A 19,955-nucleotide genomic window follows, 5' to 3' on the forward strand; every position below is an offset into this window, starting at 1 on the left:
GGTTAAATCAGCTCTGCAAAATGTTTTTGCTTCTTAGTTTCTAACTTAAAGCAAATAAATGGTCAAATCATCTGGTGGGGTTTCTGTTGTCATTACTAAATCCTGGCACATTACATTTATTTTTTTTTTTAACAACGAACAACAGACAATTCGAGACTTAGAATACCATGTAGAGTGTACTGACACTTTATAAATGATTGCAAAGAGCTTTGTGACATGTTTAAATACATTTGAAGAGGATTTTAATAATGTGATTTGGTTTGTCCTAGACACTGTTAGCTGCTGCTCATTAAATTCTCACTGCTTACTTACTGGTGCTGGCAAAATATTATATAGTCAAGAAATTTCCCTCATTTTAAAATGTTTTGTTACAATTCAGGTGGTGTGTTGAATATTGTTCTGATACATAGGGAACTGACAAAAGAAAACTTATGTACCTGAGTTCTACAAAACCAGATAATTAGCATAGTGCTATGCTGTAGAGCAGCTTGTAGTTGAAAATCAAGCCTTAGGTTCAATCTTTTTGTAGCACTATATATCTTCTTTTTTTCTCTTTTTTTTCTGTCAATGTGTTTAGTTCATATTTCTAAACCTAGTAAGGAATAGACTGAAGTATATACTGTCAATGTTGTGTTATCCTTGTAACGCTCCATTTTAATAACTAAACAGAAGGCAAAACAATTATATGATACCACCCTTAGACCACCAGCAATAATAACCAAAGAAGAGGTGATCAGTATTACTTCCCTACCGATGCTGCACCAGAATAAGGAAAAAAACACATAACAGTAAGTGAAAAAATATAACTGTAGTCTCTGATTTATGGCCAACCAACTTGAGACCATGCGCACTTCCGGCTGAAGGCCTTAGGAAAACAATAGAGTAATAATGTTCTAGGAATTGCCATAACCTTGAATTTATTGATCATGAATATTTGTCACACAGAGATAATATTTCAAACATATAAAATCACGCAGGAACTTGGAAATGATCACTTCAAGATATTATTGGAAAAGGTTTATGCGCAGGCAACTCGAATCATGGTTTGTATTTACTTTTTCACATGTGGCTTCTGTATGTTGACTTATTTTTTTGGTAAGTAAATGAGGATATCGTAAAGCCATTTCATCACCAAAGTCCAGTTTTAACTAGATTTTAAAGACAAGGTGGATATTAATTATGTCATGATATGTAAAACCATTTCATTCAAAGAGATTGCACTTACTTTTACACGAGTTTCATCAATTAAATGGTAGCCTTTATTCCTTCATAATGATGTTCTGATTGTTTTTTACAGAGCTTTTCTTATAAGCAAATTCACCCACGCTTAATACTTTTTTTGGCTGTGTGATGTACACAATAGGCAACTGCAGAAGCACTGCAGGCACTGCTGCAACTAAAAATAAAACTTCTCAGATGTAGATAATAAATATAATAAAACTAAGCAAACTCCTGTCAATCATGAAGAATCTACTGCATCCACTGAACAGTGTCATTTCCAGGCATAGGAGTAGCTTCAGTGACAGACTTTTGTCACCGTCTTGCTCCACTGACAGACTGAGGAGATCGTTCCTCCCCCACACTATGCGACTCTTCAATTCCATCCGGGGGAGTAAATGCTAACATTTTTAAGTTATTGTCTGCTTTTACATGCATTTTTATTACTTTTTAATTTAATATTGTTTTTTGTATCAGTATACTGCTGCTGGATTATGTGAATTTCCCCTTGGGATTAATAAAGTATCTTCTACCTTCCATCTTCCACCTTCCACCTTCCACCTTCTACCTTCCATCTTCCATCTTCCATCTTCCATCTTCCATCTTCCATCTTCCATCTTCCATCTTCCACCTTCCACCTTCCACCTTCCACCTTCCACCTTCCACCTTCCACCTTCCACCTTCCACATGTAGAATGTGAAGATGATATCCATTCAGTCTGTCAGCTAATTTTAAATGTACCTTGTTAGAAGTGTGTTAGATCTTCTCAACTATGACATTACAATGCCTGCTTTATATTGCTTTCTTCACACCCAGGACTAAATATACAGTAAGCGATCCAAAAAACTCTGAGGTAAATTCTCCTCTCTTGTAACTTTTCTGTGTCCACCATCTTCCTAAATGATAAAAGGTTTTATGAAACTGCTTCTCCGTATTACAACCCTTTTACATTTTAGAATCAGGATCCAGTGTTTTAAAAGCGAATCCACTCATGCAGCCATTTTTTTGGCTTAAGAAATGTTTAAAATTTCACTGAAATAAGTTTTTGGACAGTGACACAATTGTCTATCCAAGCATATTGGCACTGAAATGAAACAAAGGATATGAACTTTTATTGCAGACTTTTCTGCATCAAATGAAGGGTACTTGCACAAAAAATAAGTGAATATTATAGAAATTGTAGCACTTCATACATGTAGTCCCTGCATATTTTCAGAAATTAAAAATAATTGGACAAATTAATATATCTTAAGTAAAAAGGTCATATTTAGTACTTGGTTACAAATCTTTTGCAATCATTGACTGCCTGAAGTCTTTGGGATTCTTCCCTGGTGATCTTCTGCCAGGCACATTCTGTAGCCATTTTCATTTCCTGCTTATTTCACTTTCTTGTTGCCTTTAGTTTTGTTTTGAGGGTCCTCAGTTGCCTTGAAAGCTTGCACATTGTAATCACTTCAGTTAGCTTGACTTCTCATTGCATATACAGTACAGGCCAAAAGTTTGGACACATCTCCTCATTCAATGTGTTTTCTTTATTTTCATGACCATTTACATTGGTAGATTCTCACTGAAGGCATCAAAACTATGAATGAACACATGTGGAGTTATGTACTTAACAAAAATGGTTAAAACCATTTCAGGTGACTAACTGTTGAAGCTCATCGAGAGAATGCCAAGAGTGTGCAAAGCAGTAATCAGAGCAAAGGGTGGCTATTTTGAAGAAACTAGAATATAAAACATGTTTTCAGTTATTTCACTTTTTTTTGTTAAGTACATAACTCCACATGTGTTCATTCATAGTTTTGATGTAAATGGTCATGAAAATAAAGAAAACACATTGAATGAGGAGGTGTGTCCAAACTTTTGGCCTGTACTGTATATTGGCTAATACTGCACAACACTCTACTACTATTTTCAGCAAAGGAAATGCATACTAAATTGGATCTATGTCAGGTGATCAAGTCAGCTGTTCAGAAACATTCCACCTTTGGCCTTGAACTCTTTGCTTTGGGGCGTTGTCCTATTTAGGTATAAAGTGCTGTCCAGTGAGGTTTGATGCAATGTGTTGAATCTAATCAGATAAGGAGTCTCTGTAGATTTCAGAATCCAACCTGTTGCTTTAATTAGCAGTCACATCATTAATAAATACAAGAAAAACAGTTACAGTGGCAGCCATGCACACCCAATCCATAACATTACCTGCACCATTTTTACAGGGAAGGTGTTATTGTTAGGATCATGAGCTGTCTCTTTCACTACACCTTTTCTTTTCCATCTGTAGTACAGGTGATTCCTTGTCTCACCTGTCCAGAAGATATTGTTCCAAAACTATACATTTATTAATGTACTGCTTATAAATCTATAACCTGGCATTCTGTTCTTTAGGCTTACCAGTGGTTTGCATCTTGTGGCAAACCCTATTAATTTATCCTCATGTAGTCTTTTCCTGATTTTGGGCTCATCCACTCCAACATCCAGTGGAATGTTTTTAATCTGGCTGTCATTTGAATGTTTCTTAACAAGTATTCTTATGTCATCCATTGCAGTAGTCTTCCTTGGACTACCAGACTGTTTGGTATTCCTGAGCTAACCAGTACATTTTTTAACAATGTGATAAATGGTTGATTTAGTCAAAACTAGTGTTTCTGCTGTGTCTTTGATTTTTTTTCTGAATATTTTGTAGCCTTGTGATTACCTGTTTAACTGGTATTGACACCTCTTTGGTCCTAAAGTTGAATGACAAAAGCAACAGATCAGTGTCAATGCTTAGCAGATCTAAGCTCTCTGGATGGCTGGTGTATAACACACAGTACAGATAAATGGGCAGGAGCACACACATGTAGTGATTTTAAAAAACAGCAGCAAAATGTTAAAATGAATTCTATAGCTAACTGGCAGCCAGTGTAAAGAGGCTAAAATTGGAGATACAGAGGCAAACCTTTTTGCCCCAGCCAAAAAAAATGAGCAGCAGCATTCTGTACCAGCTACAACTTGTTTATCTGAGATTTACTGATCCTAGAATACAATGAGTTCTAGTAATCAAGCCAAGAAAAGGTAAAAGCATGAGTAACTTTTTCAAGATCACTATGAGATAAAAAAAATAAAAAGGCTTTACCTTGGCTAAATGACGAAGTTGGAAAAAGAATCTCTTGACCACAGAATTAATCTGTTTCTCAAAAGAGAGGTTACTGTCAAAAATAACCCAGGATTATGAATTTAAGGTTTGAAGGAGTCCATGAAAGAGCCAAGAAGTTCAAAACCAATTTGAGCTTTAGCCACAGGACCAACTATCAGCACTTCCATTTTATGTTGATTTAGATCAAGGAAATTGTCGCCATCCAGGATCTTAGTTCAACAAGTCATTCACAAATGAGAATACCACACCTAGAATCACTTGTAGACCATTTAAAAGGTTAATTGTACATGACTTAATGATGATGCAGTAACACACAACTAGCCAACAGCTAAGCTGTAAATTGTCTAATTACTTTTGGTTATTTAAAATGGGAAGGGGAGGCTACATATTACAAGTGCGGCGGTTCTTCTAACTTTCACTCACTTCTTTGTATTAATACCTTCAATTTAATTCTGAAACACTACACTAAAAACTCATATCCTTTGTTTCATAACAATAGCAGTATTATTGTGTAGAGAGCCACACTAAATACATTTTGTCATTGACCAGATACTTAGGGACTATGCTGTGTGATTATTCCAATTTATTGCTGTCTGGCATGCGTTTTCAAGTTGTTGACTGAACTGTTTAGCTCAGTTTTTCAAGTGAATATGCATGAAAATCTAAGCTGGCTATGCAAGCCAATTTGCAGCACCTTACATATGGCGCATTCTGAAGCAGCAGCAGGATACCATTACAAAAACCCATCTACTGAAATAGCCATGCGAGTCTGAAGATGCACACAGCATACAATACCCACATTGTTCACTGTAGCTATTACTGGCCCAGGCCTCTATTAAACACTGGACTAAATCTGGGTCACTCCTGGTCTTGGCTAAACTGCAAGTGTAAAATGAATCCTAGTCTTTTTGAAGATTTATTTATAATTCATGTGAAGCTGAACAAAAGAGCAGAATTGCAGAGAAAACAAATACTTGTACATACTTAAGGTACTTCGTACTTTACAAATTGCTATTGATGTCTGTTTAACGTCCACTCCTCTCCTGCAATGACATTTCAACCGAATTTAATAAATCAGTCTTCAGCTTTATATAGATAAATTAATCTAATAAAACCTTAAGCCCTTTTTTGTGTTAAACATTATACATGTGACCAGAAAGGGATACTGCAGTCTCCCAAACCTCTGACACAATAAAACCCAAACATACTTTTTGCTCAAATAAAGGGTTTTTATTGAACCCCAACACCTTCTTCTCAAGAATAACCAACAAAAAACACACCAAGCACAATTCTCCTTCTTCCTCCAAGAGCATAACCCACTGTCTCCAAAATCAAACTCCTCAAACTGAGACAGTGGGCTTTCTTTTAAGCACGACAAGAGAATTGCTTCCAGTCTGTTGTCCTTGTCATCTGGAGCACTTCCGGGTCATGTAGAAACCAGGGCAGTCCTTCCGCAGCAGTGCCCTTTAACGGTTCCCAAAGACCCAAACAAAGGTTACGTTGCCGGACTCCATTTCCCATGCAACCCAGCTGGTTTCCTAAACCTGTTTAGCCCTAAGACACACTGCCACCTGCTATATGGGGAAATGACCTGCTTCTGGTAAGCCCATTCTCCCGGTTCTTCTATTATGGCCTCCTGTTAGGGTATGAAACCTTCCATTTTCCCAGCCAGAATCCCTGCCAATCCTTCTGGACACACACACACGCACACACATTAAATACAAAGATTGTAACATTTGTTTAAAATACCCTTGGTTTTACTTCAGTGTTATAACAATCAGAAAGTGTTTTTAAATATGCTAAGAAAAGTTTATTGAAATTATTCTGCAAAATATATAATTAACTCTTTCAGGGCTGATGTCGACTTTTGTCAAAATTCAGGGGTAGAGGACGGTAATCATTTGTAAGCTGCGAACAAAACTCGCCCTTGTGTTTTAGTTTGACTCTCTTTGCTAGAAGGAACGTTACATAACTTTGTTGATTTGACCTCGATTCCCTACATGTGCATGAGTAGCGAAGACCAAACCCCCTCTAAAATGGCATTGACATCTGGCGAGAGACCAAAACGAATGCGCAAAGCAAAATACTCCATGGGCATTTTATGTAATTTCATTGATTAGGACTCTAACTTGTCAGACTCCGAGTTTGATACAAGTGATCTGGAGATGGATGAAAGTGAGGTACCAGCATCATCTGATCGGTCCCCTGCCGATTGTGGTGCTGAACACTTTCATGTAGATGATACGACTACAGCAGCATTCGCCTGGGAGGACCACCACATATTGCGTTACACTGCGACCACCACCAACCACCCACGTGCTGTGCGAAGACAGCCATGCATTCCTGCTGTGTCCCCATGCAGCCATTGCTGACAGAGATGCCGAAAATGTGCCAACAGCAGCCTTGGCACGTAGCAATAGATGTTGTATGTTGATTTATGTGTGAAACAATTGCTTTGCGTGCTTCTCAGAAAATTGGGATTTTTAGAAAAAATATTCAGCTGTCAAAGAGTTAATAAGCTGTATGTTAATGTGGATCCACTTTATATCGGATTACCAATGCTGGTGATTTTGGGTGCAAGGCAAAAAAAATTATTGACTGGAGTTTACCAAATAATCTTCTTTTACATGACTTTGATGTGTTGGGTATACCCTTGGCCTGTTCCAGCAGCTTGGGTCCTCAAAAATCGGGATGCTGCGGCCCAGATCACCCTCGGAGAATTGCGCCACATGGCCGTTGTGCCATAACTGACACTCCCTCACAATAAAGGTAATGTGCCTCATTTGGGACACCATGAGCAAACCACTCATTCGACACAAGGTCAAACCAGCGGTTCCCAAGGATTCTCTAAAGAGACACAATACCGAAGGAGTCCAGTCTTCATCTTGGGTCACTGGATAGCATCCATGTCTCACAACCATACTGTATAGCAAAAGAAGGAGCTCCAACACTCTAAAGACTTGGACCTTTGTCCTTTTGCAAAGATATTGGGAGCACCACACACCACTTTCCAGTAACCTCATGACCCCTCAATGCACTCCCAAACCATATACTGACTTCATAGGAAGAGTCACCAGAGACATGAATGTCGCTACCAAGGTAAGTAAGGGTGACACTCTCTCCACAGACAGACACACTGCTGATGGCTGTGCCCAAGAAGTCATTAAAGGCCTGGATCTTGGTTTTTATCCTAGACACTCACAAGCCCAGACATTCAGACTCTTTGCTCAGTCTCTAAAGAGCCCTGATTAAAGCCTCCATTGTCTCTGCGAACATCACAGCATCAACAGCAAAGTCAAGATCAATGAATCTCTCTTCACCAACAGATGGCCCACAGCCTCTAGTCCCAACGACTCTGCCCAACAACCCAGTCCATGCAAGCATTGAACAGAGTAGGAGCAAGAACACACCCCTGATGAACTCCAGAATTAACTGGGGAAAAACACAGACCTTCTGCCTCCACTATGCACAGCACTCACAGTACCACTGTACAGGCCAGCCATGATATCCAGCAACTTTGAGGGGATCCCGCAAAGTCTAAGGATGTCCCACAGGGCTCAATCAAAATGTGTTGAAACCTTATGAAAATCGACAAAGCCTGCAAAGAAAGTCTGCCAATATTCACATTTACGCTCCATGAGAACCCTTGGTGCCAGAATGTGGTAGATGGTAGACTTCTTAGGCATAAAACCAGACTGCTCTGGTCACTGGTAGGTGAGCAAGTGATCACAGATCCTATTGAGGATGATCCTAGTAAGTCCCCTGCAGTGAGAGCAGTGTTATCCCCATTTAGTCGCAGCAATCCAGGCAATCACCCTTCCCTTTCCAGATTGGGATGACAAGTTTCATTTTCTAGTCAGTTATGATGACGTCCATCTCCCAAATGGAAGAAAATACTGATCCCCAGCAGGCCTGACCCCATTGGATCTCCGGCGGTTTTGACTCTCCCAGGTATAAGGGTCCAGAGTGCTTTCCACCATTTCCTTCAAAACGAGAGCAACCTTTCTATGGATGGCTACAGCAGAGCTACTCCCATGTAGAGCAGGAAGGAGTCCTGTCTGTCGTCTCAGAGCAGAACTGCGTGAAGATGTTTTATGGTGGCTGGAGTTCCAATCCTGCCACCAACCCCCATGATTTCCCTGCAAGTTGGAGGACCACTTGCAAGGCCAGGTACAGTTTAACATCATATCCACCACAAAATACAGTACAGTATAGTGAACTAGCATGGTTTTTACAATATATTTGGTGATGCGTCAAATACAACTGAATCAGGCTGATATCAATCTGTACCTCCTATATGGCAGGAGCATTTCATTTTGACTACTTGTGGAGTCATATTTGGGTCAAGAACTACTTGTAAGATTGTTTAATTTTAGAAGTAAAATTGTAAAAACACCCTTTGTCCACCTTTTGGTGTGTCGGAACATCAGTGCTGCAAGCAAGTATTCTTTGTGCATTTTGATATTTGATCATCCAGTGACACACATCAGATGTGTAACAGTTATCACTATCATTGTGTTATTTTCAAAATTATGCAGTGCTCATGTTTGAAGTATGCTAATGATTAAAGGAACATATAGTTATAGAACTGTTTAATATATTCTGAAACTAGAAAACACTCAGACCTCTTATCCTCCCAAGATCAAGGTTCCAGTACCAGCAGGTCGCCACACAACGTGCTTTACTGGTGGTTGCTAACAGAGACAACATTCTTCTTCTTCCTATATCGTAATCGGCTACTGCAATTTACTTCATGCTCCGCAGATGTCACTGCTCTTCTAATTGTGACAGTGGCATGGCAGAAAGAAAAAGTTTGCCTATGCAGTCTGCCAGAAGAAAGATGCAAACCTGATAACTTCGCAGATATTGCCACTGGACACACATTTTACTTCCCCACAGCATATTACGGTATAAGCTTTCAATAAAGAAAAAGGTCAAAGCTGTAGCCCCAGTGGATGGATATATATGCTGATGGAATCCTGTTATACCAAATCTGATGGGACCATAAAAATATTTTGTTCTAACAGAAATTTCGTTATAATGAACAAAGGGAAAATATGTATACTACTGCGACCAGGGTCACCATCTTTAACAGCAGTGATGCAAACACAGCTCCGTAGCTGCTCTGCTGCGTCTGGTAAACCGTAAACCAAAGGCAAAGTAATTGGTTTACTCTGTAGGGTCAGGCTTACTGTGTAATGTGCTTGTCGCATGATTTTTACAACATTTAATATCAGGCTTTGAAATTCTTCATCATACTCAACTTATCTCTCTTCTCCAGATCGTGTCTACTACAGCGGTGATTCTGAGCCGCTGGTGTTCTTCTAATCTGAAGATGGAAGCTAAAATAGTACAATTGCCTGTGTCACGGCTCATAACAGCTCCTATTTTGAAAGTCTTGAGACTGTATCTGCCTTCTCTATACAGTAATGAAGTACCTGTATTATCCTTGAAAACCTCGACTCCCCTTCCTGTCTCTCATGCGCTTGACAATACCTGTATAACAAAAACAGTGCTTCTTAAACTGTACAAAATATTTTATTTGAAAATAAGACGTTAGATGAAAATGAAATGTTTAATATATCTTTTTAAAATAGAAATACAGTTATCAATACAGAATGTAAATGAAATGTTAGATGTATCTTCTTTTTATAAGAATAGAGGTATGAAAATAACAAATGAAAACGAGACGTTAGATGAAGGTGAAGGTGCGATTTTTGAATGCTTTCACCATGTAAATCTTCTTCATTCCAGAACCAACTTTTTCTAAGATTGTTAATTTTCCTTTCAGCATAAACTGATACAGTTTCTCAGTTTTTTGTTCATCTCAAAAAAGACTATGAGAAGCTCTATGAAACTCAAACAGTACAGTATCCACACATGACACAACCACCCATTGTGACAGATAGGGGGTGCTATCGCTCCCTTGAACCCTTGTCCAAGTCGCCAGACACCAAGTAAAAGTCCAAATGTTGACTTTATTAACACAGCGCAGTGCACAAAGCACCCTCTCCTCTACAATACTAATTAAACAAACCAATACAATACTCAATAAACAATCCTCCACTCCCAGACACGTTGCCACCCTTCCACCCAGCTCAGCTTGCCATCTGGGAGCTCCCACAGTCCTTTTATATTCCCTGACCCGGAAGTGTTCCAATCCCCAGTCCATGTGATCTCCTATCACTTCCGGGTCAGATAAAAAGTCCTTTTCTTCACCCCGGAAGCATGTAATTTCCCCTTGTCCATGTGATTCGAACGTACTTCCGGGGCATAAGGCAAATAACCATCGTTCCTCCCTGCAGTGTCTCCTAGTGGCCCCCATGGTATCCAGCAGGGCTGTGTATAAAAACTCTAATGTCCATTAAGCCCTGCTGGTCTTCGTGGGACCTCCATACTGCAGGGAGGGGTCCACCTGGCGGCTTGGGGATATTGGCCGGGATGAACGGCCGGCCATACACCACACCATATAGAACTTAGGTGGAGTACTGACTCTGAATTCGTCCATACCTGTGTGATGTTGTGCCTACACTCTCACCGAATCTCACCAAGACTGCTCGAGACCGGAAATTTCACAGCAGACTGTCTCTTTCTTTGTTGCAAAGTTCCCAAGACTCAGTGTGGAAAGTATAGGTGCAGCATTAAGTATTTTTTGCATTGCATTATTATCTTTGGTGGCCATTTTTGGTCAAAAAATATTTGTTATACTGAAATTTACATTTCATTAAAACAAAATTAGTTTGACTTAATGCTCTGTGAACGGTTGTCTTGGCCAACAAAAAGTATTCATTATATAATGGAATTTGAGCTGTGTATACAGTATGTATGTATGTATGTATGTATGTATGTATGTATGTATGTATGTATATATGACTATATATATATATATATATACTGCTCAAAAGAATTAAAGGAACACTTTTTAATCAGAGTATAGCATAAAGTCAATGAAACTTATGGGATATTAATCTGGTCAGTTAAGTAGCAGAGGGGGTTGTTAATCAGTTTCAGCTGCTGTGGTGTTAATGAAATTAACAACAGATGCACTAGAGGGGCAACAATGAGATGACCCCCAAAACAGGAATGGTTTAACAGGTGGAGGCCACTGACATTTTTCCCTCCTCATCTTTTCTGACTGTTTCTTCACTAGTTTCACATTTGGCTACGGTCAGTGTCACTACTGGTACCATGAGGTGATACCTGGACCCTACAGAGGTTGCACAGGTAGTCCAACTTCTCCATAATGGCACATCAATACGTGTCATTGCCAGAAGGTTTGCTGTGTCTCCCTGCACAATCTCAAAGGCATGGAGGAGATTCTAGGAGACAAGCAGTTACTCTAGGAGAGCTGGAGAGGGCCATAGAAGGTCCATAACCCATCAGCAGGACCAGTATCTGCTCCTTTGGGCAAGAAGGAACAGGATGAGCACTGCCAGAGCCCTACAAAATGACCTCCAGCAGGCCACTGGTGTGAATGTCTCTGACCAAACAACCAGAAAGACTTCATGAGGGTGACCCAAGGGCCCCATGTCCTCTAATGGGCCCTGAGCTCACTGCCCAGCAGCATGCAGCTCGATTGGCATTCGCCATAGAATACCAGAATTGGCAGATGCACAACTGGTGCCCTGTGCTTTTTACAGATGAGAGCAGGTTCACCCTGAGCACGTGACAGAAGTGAAAGGGTCTGGAGAAGCCATGGAGAACATTATGCTGCCTGTAACATCATTCAGCATGAGCAGTTTGGTGGTGGGTTAATGATTGTCTGGGGAGGCATATCCATGGAGGGTCACACAGACCGCTACAGGCTTGACAAAGGCACCTTGGCTGCCATTAGGTATCAGGATGAAATCCTTGGACCCATTGTCAGACCCTTTGCTGGTACAGTGGCTCCTGGTACACAACAATTCCTGGCCTCATGTGGTGAGAGTATGCAGGCAGTTCCTGCAGGATGAGGGAATTGATACCATTGACTGGCCACCACACTTTCCTGACCTAAATCCAATAGAACACCTCTGGGACATTATGTTTTGGTCCATCCAATGCCACCAGGTTGCACCTCAGACTGTCCAGGAGCTCAGTGAGGCCCTGGTTGAAATCTGGGAGGAGATCCCCCACAACACCATCTGTCATCTCATTAGAAGCATGCACCGATGTTGTCAGGCATGTATACAAGAACACAAGGGCCATACAAAGTGCTGCGTAAATTTTGAGTTGCTGCAATTAAATTTTGGCAAAATGGACTAGCCTGCCACATAATTTTTTCACTCTGATTTTTGGGGCGTCTTTGAATTCAGGGCTCTGTAGGTTGATCATTTTCATTTCCATCAAACGATGTGGCATCCTTTCGTTCCTAACACATTACCCAGTCTATATCAGTATAGATATCCAGGAGGATTTCTTTTTCCCATTGAGATCTGATGTGTTTTCAAAGTGTTCCTTTAATTTTTTTGAGCAGTTTATATACACACACACACACACATATATATATATATATACACACACTCAGACACAGCTAATGTTTCTTACAGTGCACATCCACAATCACATTTTCAGACTTTGAAGAGAACTCGCATTCACCTTCTGAGTTATTTTTCGATAGAACACGTTTCCTCACATGAAGTCATTGATGAAGGTGATAAGAAGCCAAGGAAACAGTATGGTTACTTGTTGCGCTTCTAACTCTGATGGTAAAGTAGTCCTGGATTAACCATTAAGCAAAATAAACACAATGCTCAGGTCACCAAGGAAGGGAAACTGGGCTGCACAGACTTAAAAAAAATAGAAGAAAACAAGTAGGAAAAAGTTAAACGTACATAACAATAAGCATTATTTTTACATCTTTTAATCCAAGTTTGTCAAAATGCTGTATAACCTCAAAGTTAGAAGCAGTGGAATGAGTTTTGTTTCATATAAATAATGATGATTGTTCATTAATATCTTTTTTTTATTCAATTTAATTTTTTAATTAATTTTTTTTAAATCTACATCAGTTTCTGTATAATGAGGATTTTGAATATCCATCGTGACAATTGTGAAATCTTTCCTTACTAGGCAGGGCTTGGTCTGACAGCATCTGCTAAGGCAGTATTCAGTCAATGTAAATATACATTTTCTTTGGTTTGTCTTTATGAACATGAAGAAAAATTATATAAAGATATTTTGAATTGCATTTGTATCACAAATTGTTATTTGTTATAAAGTTGTTGACTGCACTACTGACTACATCAACTTCTGTATGGACATTGTAGTTCCAGTAAGAACAGTACACTGCTATGTTAACAACAAGCAATGAATTACATGAATGACAAGTGACATCAAGGGCCTTTTGAACCAGAAGAAAAGGGCTTTTAAAGACGGTGATCAGCATGAGCTCAAGCGCGTGCAGAAGGAACTCCGAGTCCAGCTCAGGGCAGCAAAAGAGCAGTACAGGAGAAAACTGGAGCAAAAGTTGCAGAATAACAGCATGAAGGAAGTGTGGGATGGAATGAAGATCATCACTGGCTGCAGCTCGAAGCGGGGTGCCTCCATCGAGAGAGACAGGGAGAAAGCAAACCTGATGAACAACTTTTTTAGCAGGTTTGACCACCCTAACCCACTCTCACCTCAGAGTACTGCATCCTCCACCCATCCTTCTGCTGATACTAGCATAGGCAAGAGTTTCTCCCCACCCACAATTACAGCAGACCAGGCAAGCAGAGAGCTGAGGAGACTTCGTGCCAGCAAAGCAGGAGGTCCAGATGGAGTATCGCCACAACTGTTGAAGGCCTGTGCATTGGAGCTGGGGAGTCCTCTACAGTGCTGGAACAGGGGAGAGTCCTGAGACTTTGGAAGACATCTTGCATCACCCCAGTCCCAAAGGTATCACATCCTGGTGAGCTGAATGACTTCAGGCCTGCCTCCCTGACATCACATGTGATGAAGACCATGGAGCGGCTGCTGCTTCACCACCTGAGGCCACAAGTCCGCCACGCCCTCGACCCTCTGCAGTTCGCATACCAGGAGAAAGTGGGAGCGGAGGATGCTATCATCTACATGCTACACCGATCCCTCTCCCACTTGGACAGAGGCAGTGGTGTAGTAAGAATAATGTTTCTGGACTTCTCTAGCACCTTCAGCACCATCCAACCTCTGCTCCTTAGGGACAAGCTGACAGAGATGGGAGTAGATTCATACCTGGTGGCATGGATCGTGGACTATCTTACAGACAGACCTCGGTATGTGCGTCTTGGGAACTGCAGGTCTAACATTGTGGTCAGCAACACAGGTGCACCGCAAGGGACTGTACTTTCTCCGGTCCTGTTCAGCCTATAGACATCGGACTTCCAATACAACTCGGAGTCCTGCCACGTGCAAAAGTTCGCTGACGACACTGCTATTGTGGGCTTCATCAGGAGTGGGCAGGAGGAGGAGTATAGGAACCTAATCAAGGACCTTGTTAAATAGTGCGACTCAAACCACTTACACCTGAACACCAGCAAGACCAAGGAACTGGTGGTGGATTTTAGGAGACCCAGGCCCCTCCTGGACCCCGTGATTATCAGAGGTGACTGTGTGCACAGGGTACAGACCTATAAATACCTGGGAGTGCAGCTGGATGACAAATTGGACTGGACTGCCAATACTGTTGCTCTGTGTAAGAAAGGTCAGAGCCCACTATACTTCCTTAGAAGGCTGGCATCCTTCAACATCTGCAATAAGATGCTGCAGATGTTCTACCAGATGGTTGTGGCGAGTGCCGTCTTCTACGTGGTGGTGTGCTGGGGAGGCAGCATAAAGAAGAGGGATGCCTCATGCCTGGACAAACTGGTGAGGATGGCAGGCTCTATTGTAGACACAGAGCTGGACAGTTTGACATCTGTGGCAGAGCGACAGGCACTGAGCAGGCTCCTGTCAATCATGGAGAATCCACTGCATTTACTGAACAGGATCATCTCCAGACAGAGGAGCAGCATCAGCGACAAACTGCTGTCACCGTCCTGCTCCACTGACAGACTGAGGAGATCGTTCCTCCCCAACACAATGTGACTCTTCAATTCCACCTTTGTGTAAACATTAATATTATACAAATTTATTGTCTGTTATACCTGCCTTGAACTCTCCACCTTGCATTTTTAACTTGCACTGCATTGTTATCACTCTTTAATTTAATATTGTTTTTATCAGTATGCTGCTGCTGGAGTATGTGAATTTCCCCTTGGGGATTAATAAAGTGTATGCGTGTGTGCACGTATGGATCGGTAGTAATTGTATCTTTGTAGTTTATTTTGGTTTATTCTCTATTATATTTATTAAAAGCTTTGTGTTTCCTGTATTTGTCTTTATTTAGTGTTTTATGCTGATATTATTTTGTGTCTAATGTTGTGTACTTTTTCCTGCTTCTACCTTGTTATTGTTTCTAAAAATTTTGGTATGTGCTTTGATCATGGGAAAATTGCCATATAAATAAAATGTTTTATTTATTTATTTATTTATTTATTTATTTATTTATTACTTCAGTTGATTAAAATGTCCATATGAAAATAAATATAGTAAGCTACCCACTGTCAATCTATAAACTTGGGCCAACAGAAGCACCTAAACTGGATTCAATTTGAAAAGTAAAAGTATATGCACATAGTTTACCATGATATATATCGTAACCATGACAATTTTTAATTATATTGTGATATAATTTTTTTGGCCATATCTCCCACCCCTACTTTGAAAATCATAAATGCAAATTTTCTATGTTTCAAAATCACCTACAAAACCATGAAGAAAAATGTTTTGCAGAGATACAAATTTTAATTGTTCATATATCACAACAATTGGAATAATTGGCCAAGTATGTCAGTGGCTTTTGTAATGGAGAAGAGAGCAAAGTGCACTTGCACTTTATTCCCTGTCTGCTCCATAGGTGCCTAGAAACCACACATAACTTCCTGCATTGACTAAAACTTGCCTGCAGTGGGATTATAAGGGGAAAAAAACACAGTACAGGAAACGGCAGTACATTCTTATTTTATTATTATATAATTTTTGTATTGACCTAACTTACATTTTTAAAATTTCAGAAAACACCTGAACCCGCAAATAAAAGCAAGTCCTGAAATCAGCTGAAACTGCTTTTTTTTTTTTTGGGCAGGTAACCAAAGACTATACACAAGTGCCTATTTATGTTTTAAAGAGTATTTTTTTTTAGTTTTTTCACATTTTACTTATGTGTTGGTCTTACTCGAATGATGCTCCATTATTTTTCTTTCTTGTAGGTAGAAACACTACTGGATAATTACATGAAGGAAGTTGGCATAAGCGAAGAGCAATTTTTACAAGCATGTTCATCTCCGCTAGTGAGATCAAAGACCTTGCAGGTAAAAACATGGTTCTGACATTATGGAACAATTTGCAGCTGCCAGGATAAATATATTTTTATATTGGGCTCAAAATTTTAACAGAAGGTGCCACTTAAACCAGCTATTAATTGAACTGCATGCTTAGTTGAACAATTCATTTTCAACCAATAGATTCTGAATTGATGGCATTTGACACTTAAACGTTTCTATAACATCTGGCATATTTCTTTAATATATGGTCTATTAAGAACATATACTATCACACGGTGTTTTCTAGTACCAAATTCACAAACAGAATAAGGCAATAAATAGCAGGCATAAATAAAAATGGCAAACCTACAGTATATAGATTGATTCCAGAATGAGCTTAAAAATACTTTTGACCTTTTAGATTTACTGCTATGGCAGAAGCTTCAATAAATGAGAGTAACTGGGTTTTTATTAAGTGAATGGTGTTTGCTGCTCTGGACCGCCAGGACTGAGACTGAACTTGCCAGCTTTAGTCTGCCTAAATGGCCATGTCCTAAATCACGGGTGTCAAACTCCAGGCCTGGAGGGCCGCAGTGGGTGAAGGTTTTCTTTCTAACCCTTTTTCTAATCGGTGTCCAGTTTTCACTGCTAATTAACTTCTTTTCTCTCTATTTTAATAGCCCTGTTTTTAAGGATTACGTCTTCTGAATTGGTTCTTTTCTTCATTAAATGACAGCCAAACAGAAATGAGACATGAAGCGAGCCAACAGATGACCAGCTAAACGGGGGCTTCAAACTTCTACCAGTCCCTTAATGAGAAGCTGATTCTTGCTGTTAATTAAACCAGTTATTCAATTCCATGGCTTGTTGCTGCTCTCTTTTTGCCACAGCAGACATTTCCAAAACTGTTGATATTCTGTTTTTTTCTAAGAACTCCTAAAATGTTTTGGTAACCTGAGGGATCAACCTTACTGAGACCTTCATCTTTATTTTCATATTTTGTTTGATGGGTACTGGTGAGCTGGTCATGTCCTGCTTGTTTTATGTCTCATTACTGACTGGCTGCTCATTAAGGAAAAAACAACTAAGGGGCGTGAGTCAAGCTAATTAAAGCTAAGGCTAAAGAAGTTAATTAGCATCAAAAACTGGTCACTAATTAAGAAGATGGTTAGAATGAAAACCTGCAGCCACTGTGGCCCTCCAGGACTGGAGTTCGACTCCCCTGGCCTAAATTGAATAATCTTGGAATAAACAAATCTTGAAATGTAATTTTTAGACTTCAGCTGTTTTTACACTCTGCACTGAAGAAAAAAATGAAAATGCAAATCTTTGGTTAGAATTTTGAAGTACTTTTTTAAACCTTGTTTATCTTCCTTATAAAATCCAACCTTTTAATATCCATCCATCCATCCATCCATCCATCCTCTTCCGCTTATCCGAGGTCGGGTCACGGGGGCAGCAGCTTGAGCAGAGATGCCCAGACTTCCTCTCCTCGGCCACTTCTTCCAGCTCTTCCGGGAGAATCCCAAGGCGTTCCCAGGCCAGCCGGGAGACATAGTCCCTCCAGCATGTCCTGGGTCTTCCCCGGGGCCTCCTCCCGGTTGGACGTGCCCGGAACACCTCACCAGGGAGGCGTCCAGGAGGCATCCTGATCAGATGCCCGAGCCACCTCATCTGACTCCTCTCGATCCGGAGGAGCAGCGGCTCTACTCTGAGCCCCTCCCGGATGACTGAGCTTCTCACCCTATCTTTAAGGGAAAGCCCAGACACCCTGGGAGGAAACTCATTTCAGCCGCTTGTATTCGCGATCTCGTTCTTTCGGTCACTACCCATAGCTCATGACCATAGGTGAGGGTAGGAGCGTAGATCGACTGGTAAATTGAGAGCTTTGCCTTACGGCTCAGCTCCTTTTTCACCACGACAGACCGATGCAGAGCCTGTATCACTGCGGACGCCGCACCGATCCGCCTGTCGATCTCACGCTCCATTCTTCCCTCACTCGTGAACAAGACCCCGAGATACTTGAACTCTTCCACTTGGGGCAGGATCTCTCCCCCAACCCTGAGAGGGCACTCCACCCTTTTCCGGCTGAGGACCATGCTCTCGGATTTGGAGGTGCTGATTCTCATCCCAGCCGCTTCACACTCAGCTGCGAACCGATCCAGAGAGAGCTGAAAATCACGGCCTGATGAAGCAAACAGGACAACATCATCTTTTAATAGTCCCACATATTTTAAATAGCTGGCATTTTACTTTAGATAAGAAGAATGTAACTGTCTTAGAATTATATATTTTCAGTCCTGCTTACTTGAGCAATCACATCCTTCATCCATTTACTAGAAATCAAGATTGTGGGTATCTGGAGCTTCTTCCTGCAGCAGCACATCTTGACGTGATCCAAATATCAATTCACTGAAGGGTATATTCAGTACCTACCCACATATGTATACAGTACCAAATTCCTTACAAAGACCCAGGGAAAAAGTACCATATCCACACAGACATTTCAAATCTCCTCAAGTTGTTACGGAGCAGTTCTAAACACTGTACCACCATGACATCTATCTATTAATTTACCAAAGTAATTTAATACAGTTACAGGGCTACCCTGGGTGTAAGGCATTTACCAGCTCTGGATGGGACAGATATCAATTGCAGGGCAAACTCTAGTTAAACTAACACACATATTTCCTTAAGATGTTGTAAGAAAGCCGAGAACCTACAGATGAAACAGGAGGACAGTGTAAATCTGGCACAAAAATATTATAAAAATTTCCAGAGGGAATGAGCGAGCAGTGATGACCCACTGCCCCACCATGCTGCAACTACTACATAATGTATTTGTTATTTTTCTTTTATTTCTCTTATAGAACATGATTCAGCCGGTAATGGCTGCAGATGACTTTGACATATTTAAGTCCCTAATGATTCAGAAGAACATAGAGCTTCAGCTACAGGCACTCCGTGTAATCCAAGAGCGAAATGGTAAATATGTCAGAATTGGAAACAATAGACAATTAACAGATATGCTGAATTTTCAAACTTGAATCTAAGTTTAAGCCACAATAGTCAATTTGAAACTTGCTTTAATTATGTCTTGTGATAATATTACTGTTTAAGTTAGCAAACAGCTAAAAATGCAGGAAATAGGAAAATACTTTTTTTATTGTGGAAGTTTATATTTCCACATTTTATTTTGCTTTGTTGAAAGGAAGCAACAATACGCATGATGCAAACTCCTCAGGGAGTAAGCACTTCTGGGTTTACCTGTCCTTATTCATGTGAGCTAAAAATAAAAC

General features: G+C 40.4%; 1 protein-coding gene across 2 annotated transcripts in view; it reads left to right on the plus strand.

Annotated features, from left to right (window-relative positions):
- cfap36 (cilia and flagella associated protein 36) overlaps nucleotides 1-19,955 on the plus strand; it is a 109,648-nt gene that overhangs the window by 24,241 nt on the left and 65,452 nt on the right. For both annotated transcript variants that reach the window (XM_039738314.1, XM_039738315.1), the window contains exons 3-4: nucleotides 16,603-16,704; nucleotides 19,527-19,641. In XM_039738314.1, the coding sequence (XP_039594248.1) occupies nucleotides 16,603-16,704; nucleotides 19,527-19,641 (217 nt within the window). The remainder of the gene's footprint in view (nucleotides 1-16,602; nucleotides 16,705-19,526; nucleotides 19,642-19,955) is intronic.

The sequence above is a fragment of the Polypterus senegalus genome, chromosome 16, assembly GCF_016835505.1.
Source record: "Polypterus senegalus isolate Bchr_013 chromosome 16, ASM1683550v1, whole genome shotgun sequence".
Lineage (NCBI taxonomy): Eukaryota > Metazoa > Chordata > Cladistia > Polypteriformes > Polypteridae > Polypterus > Polypterus senegalus.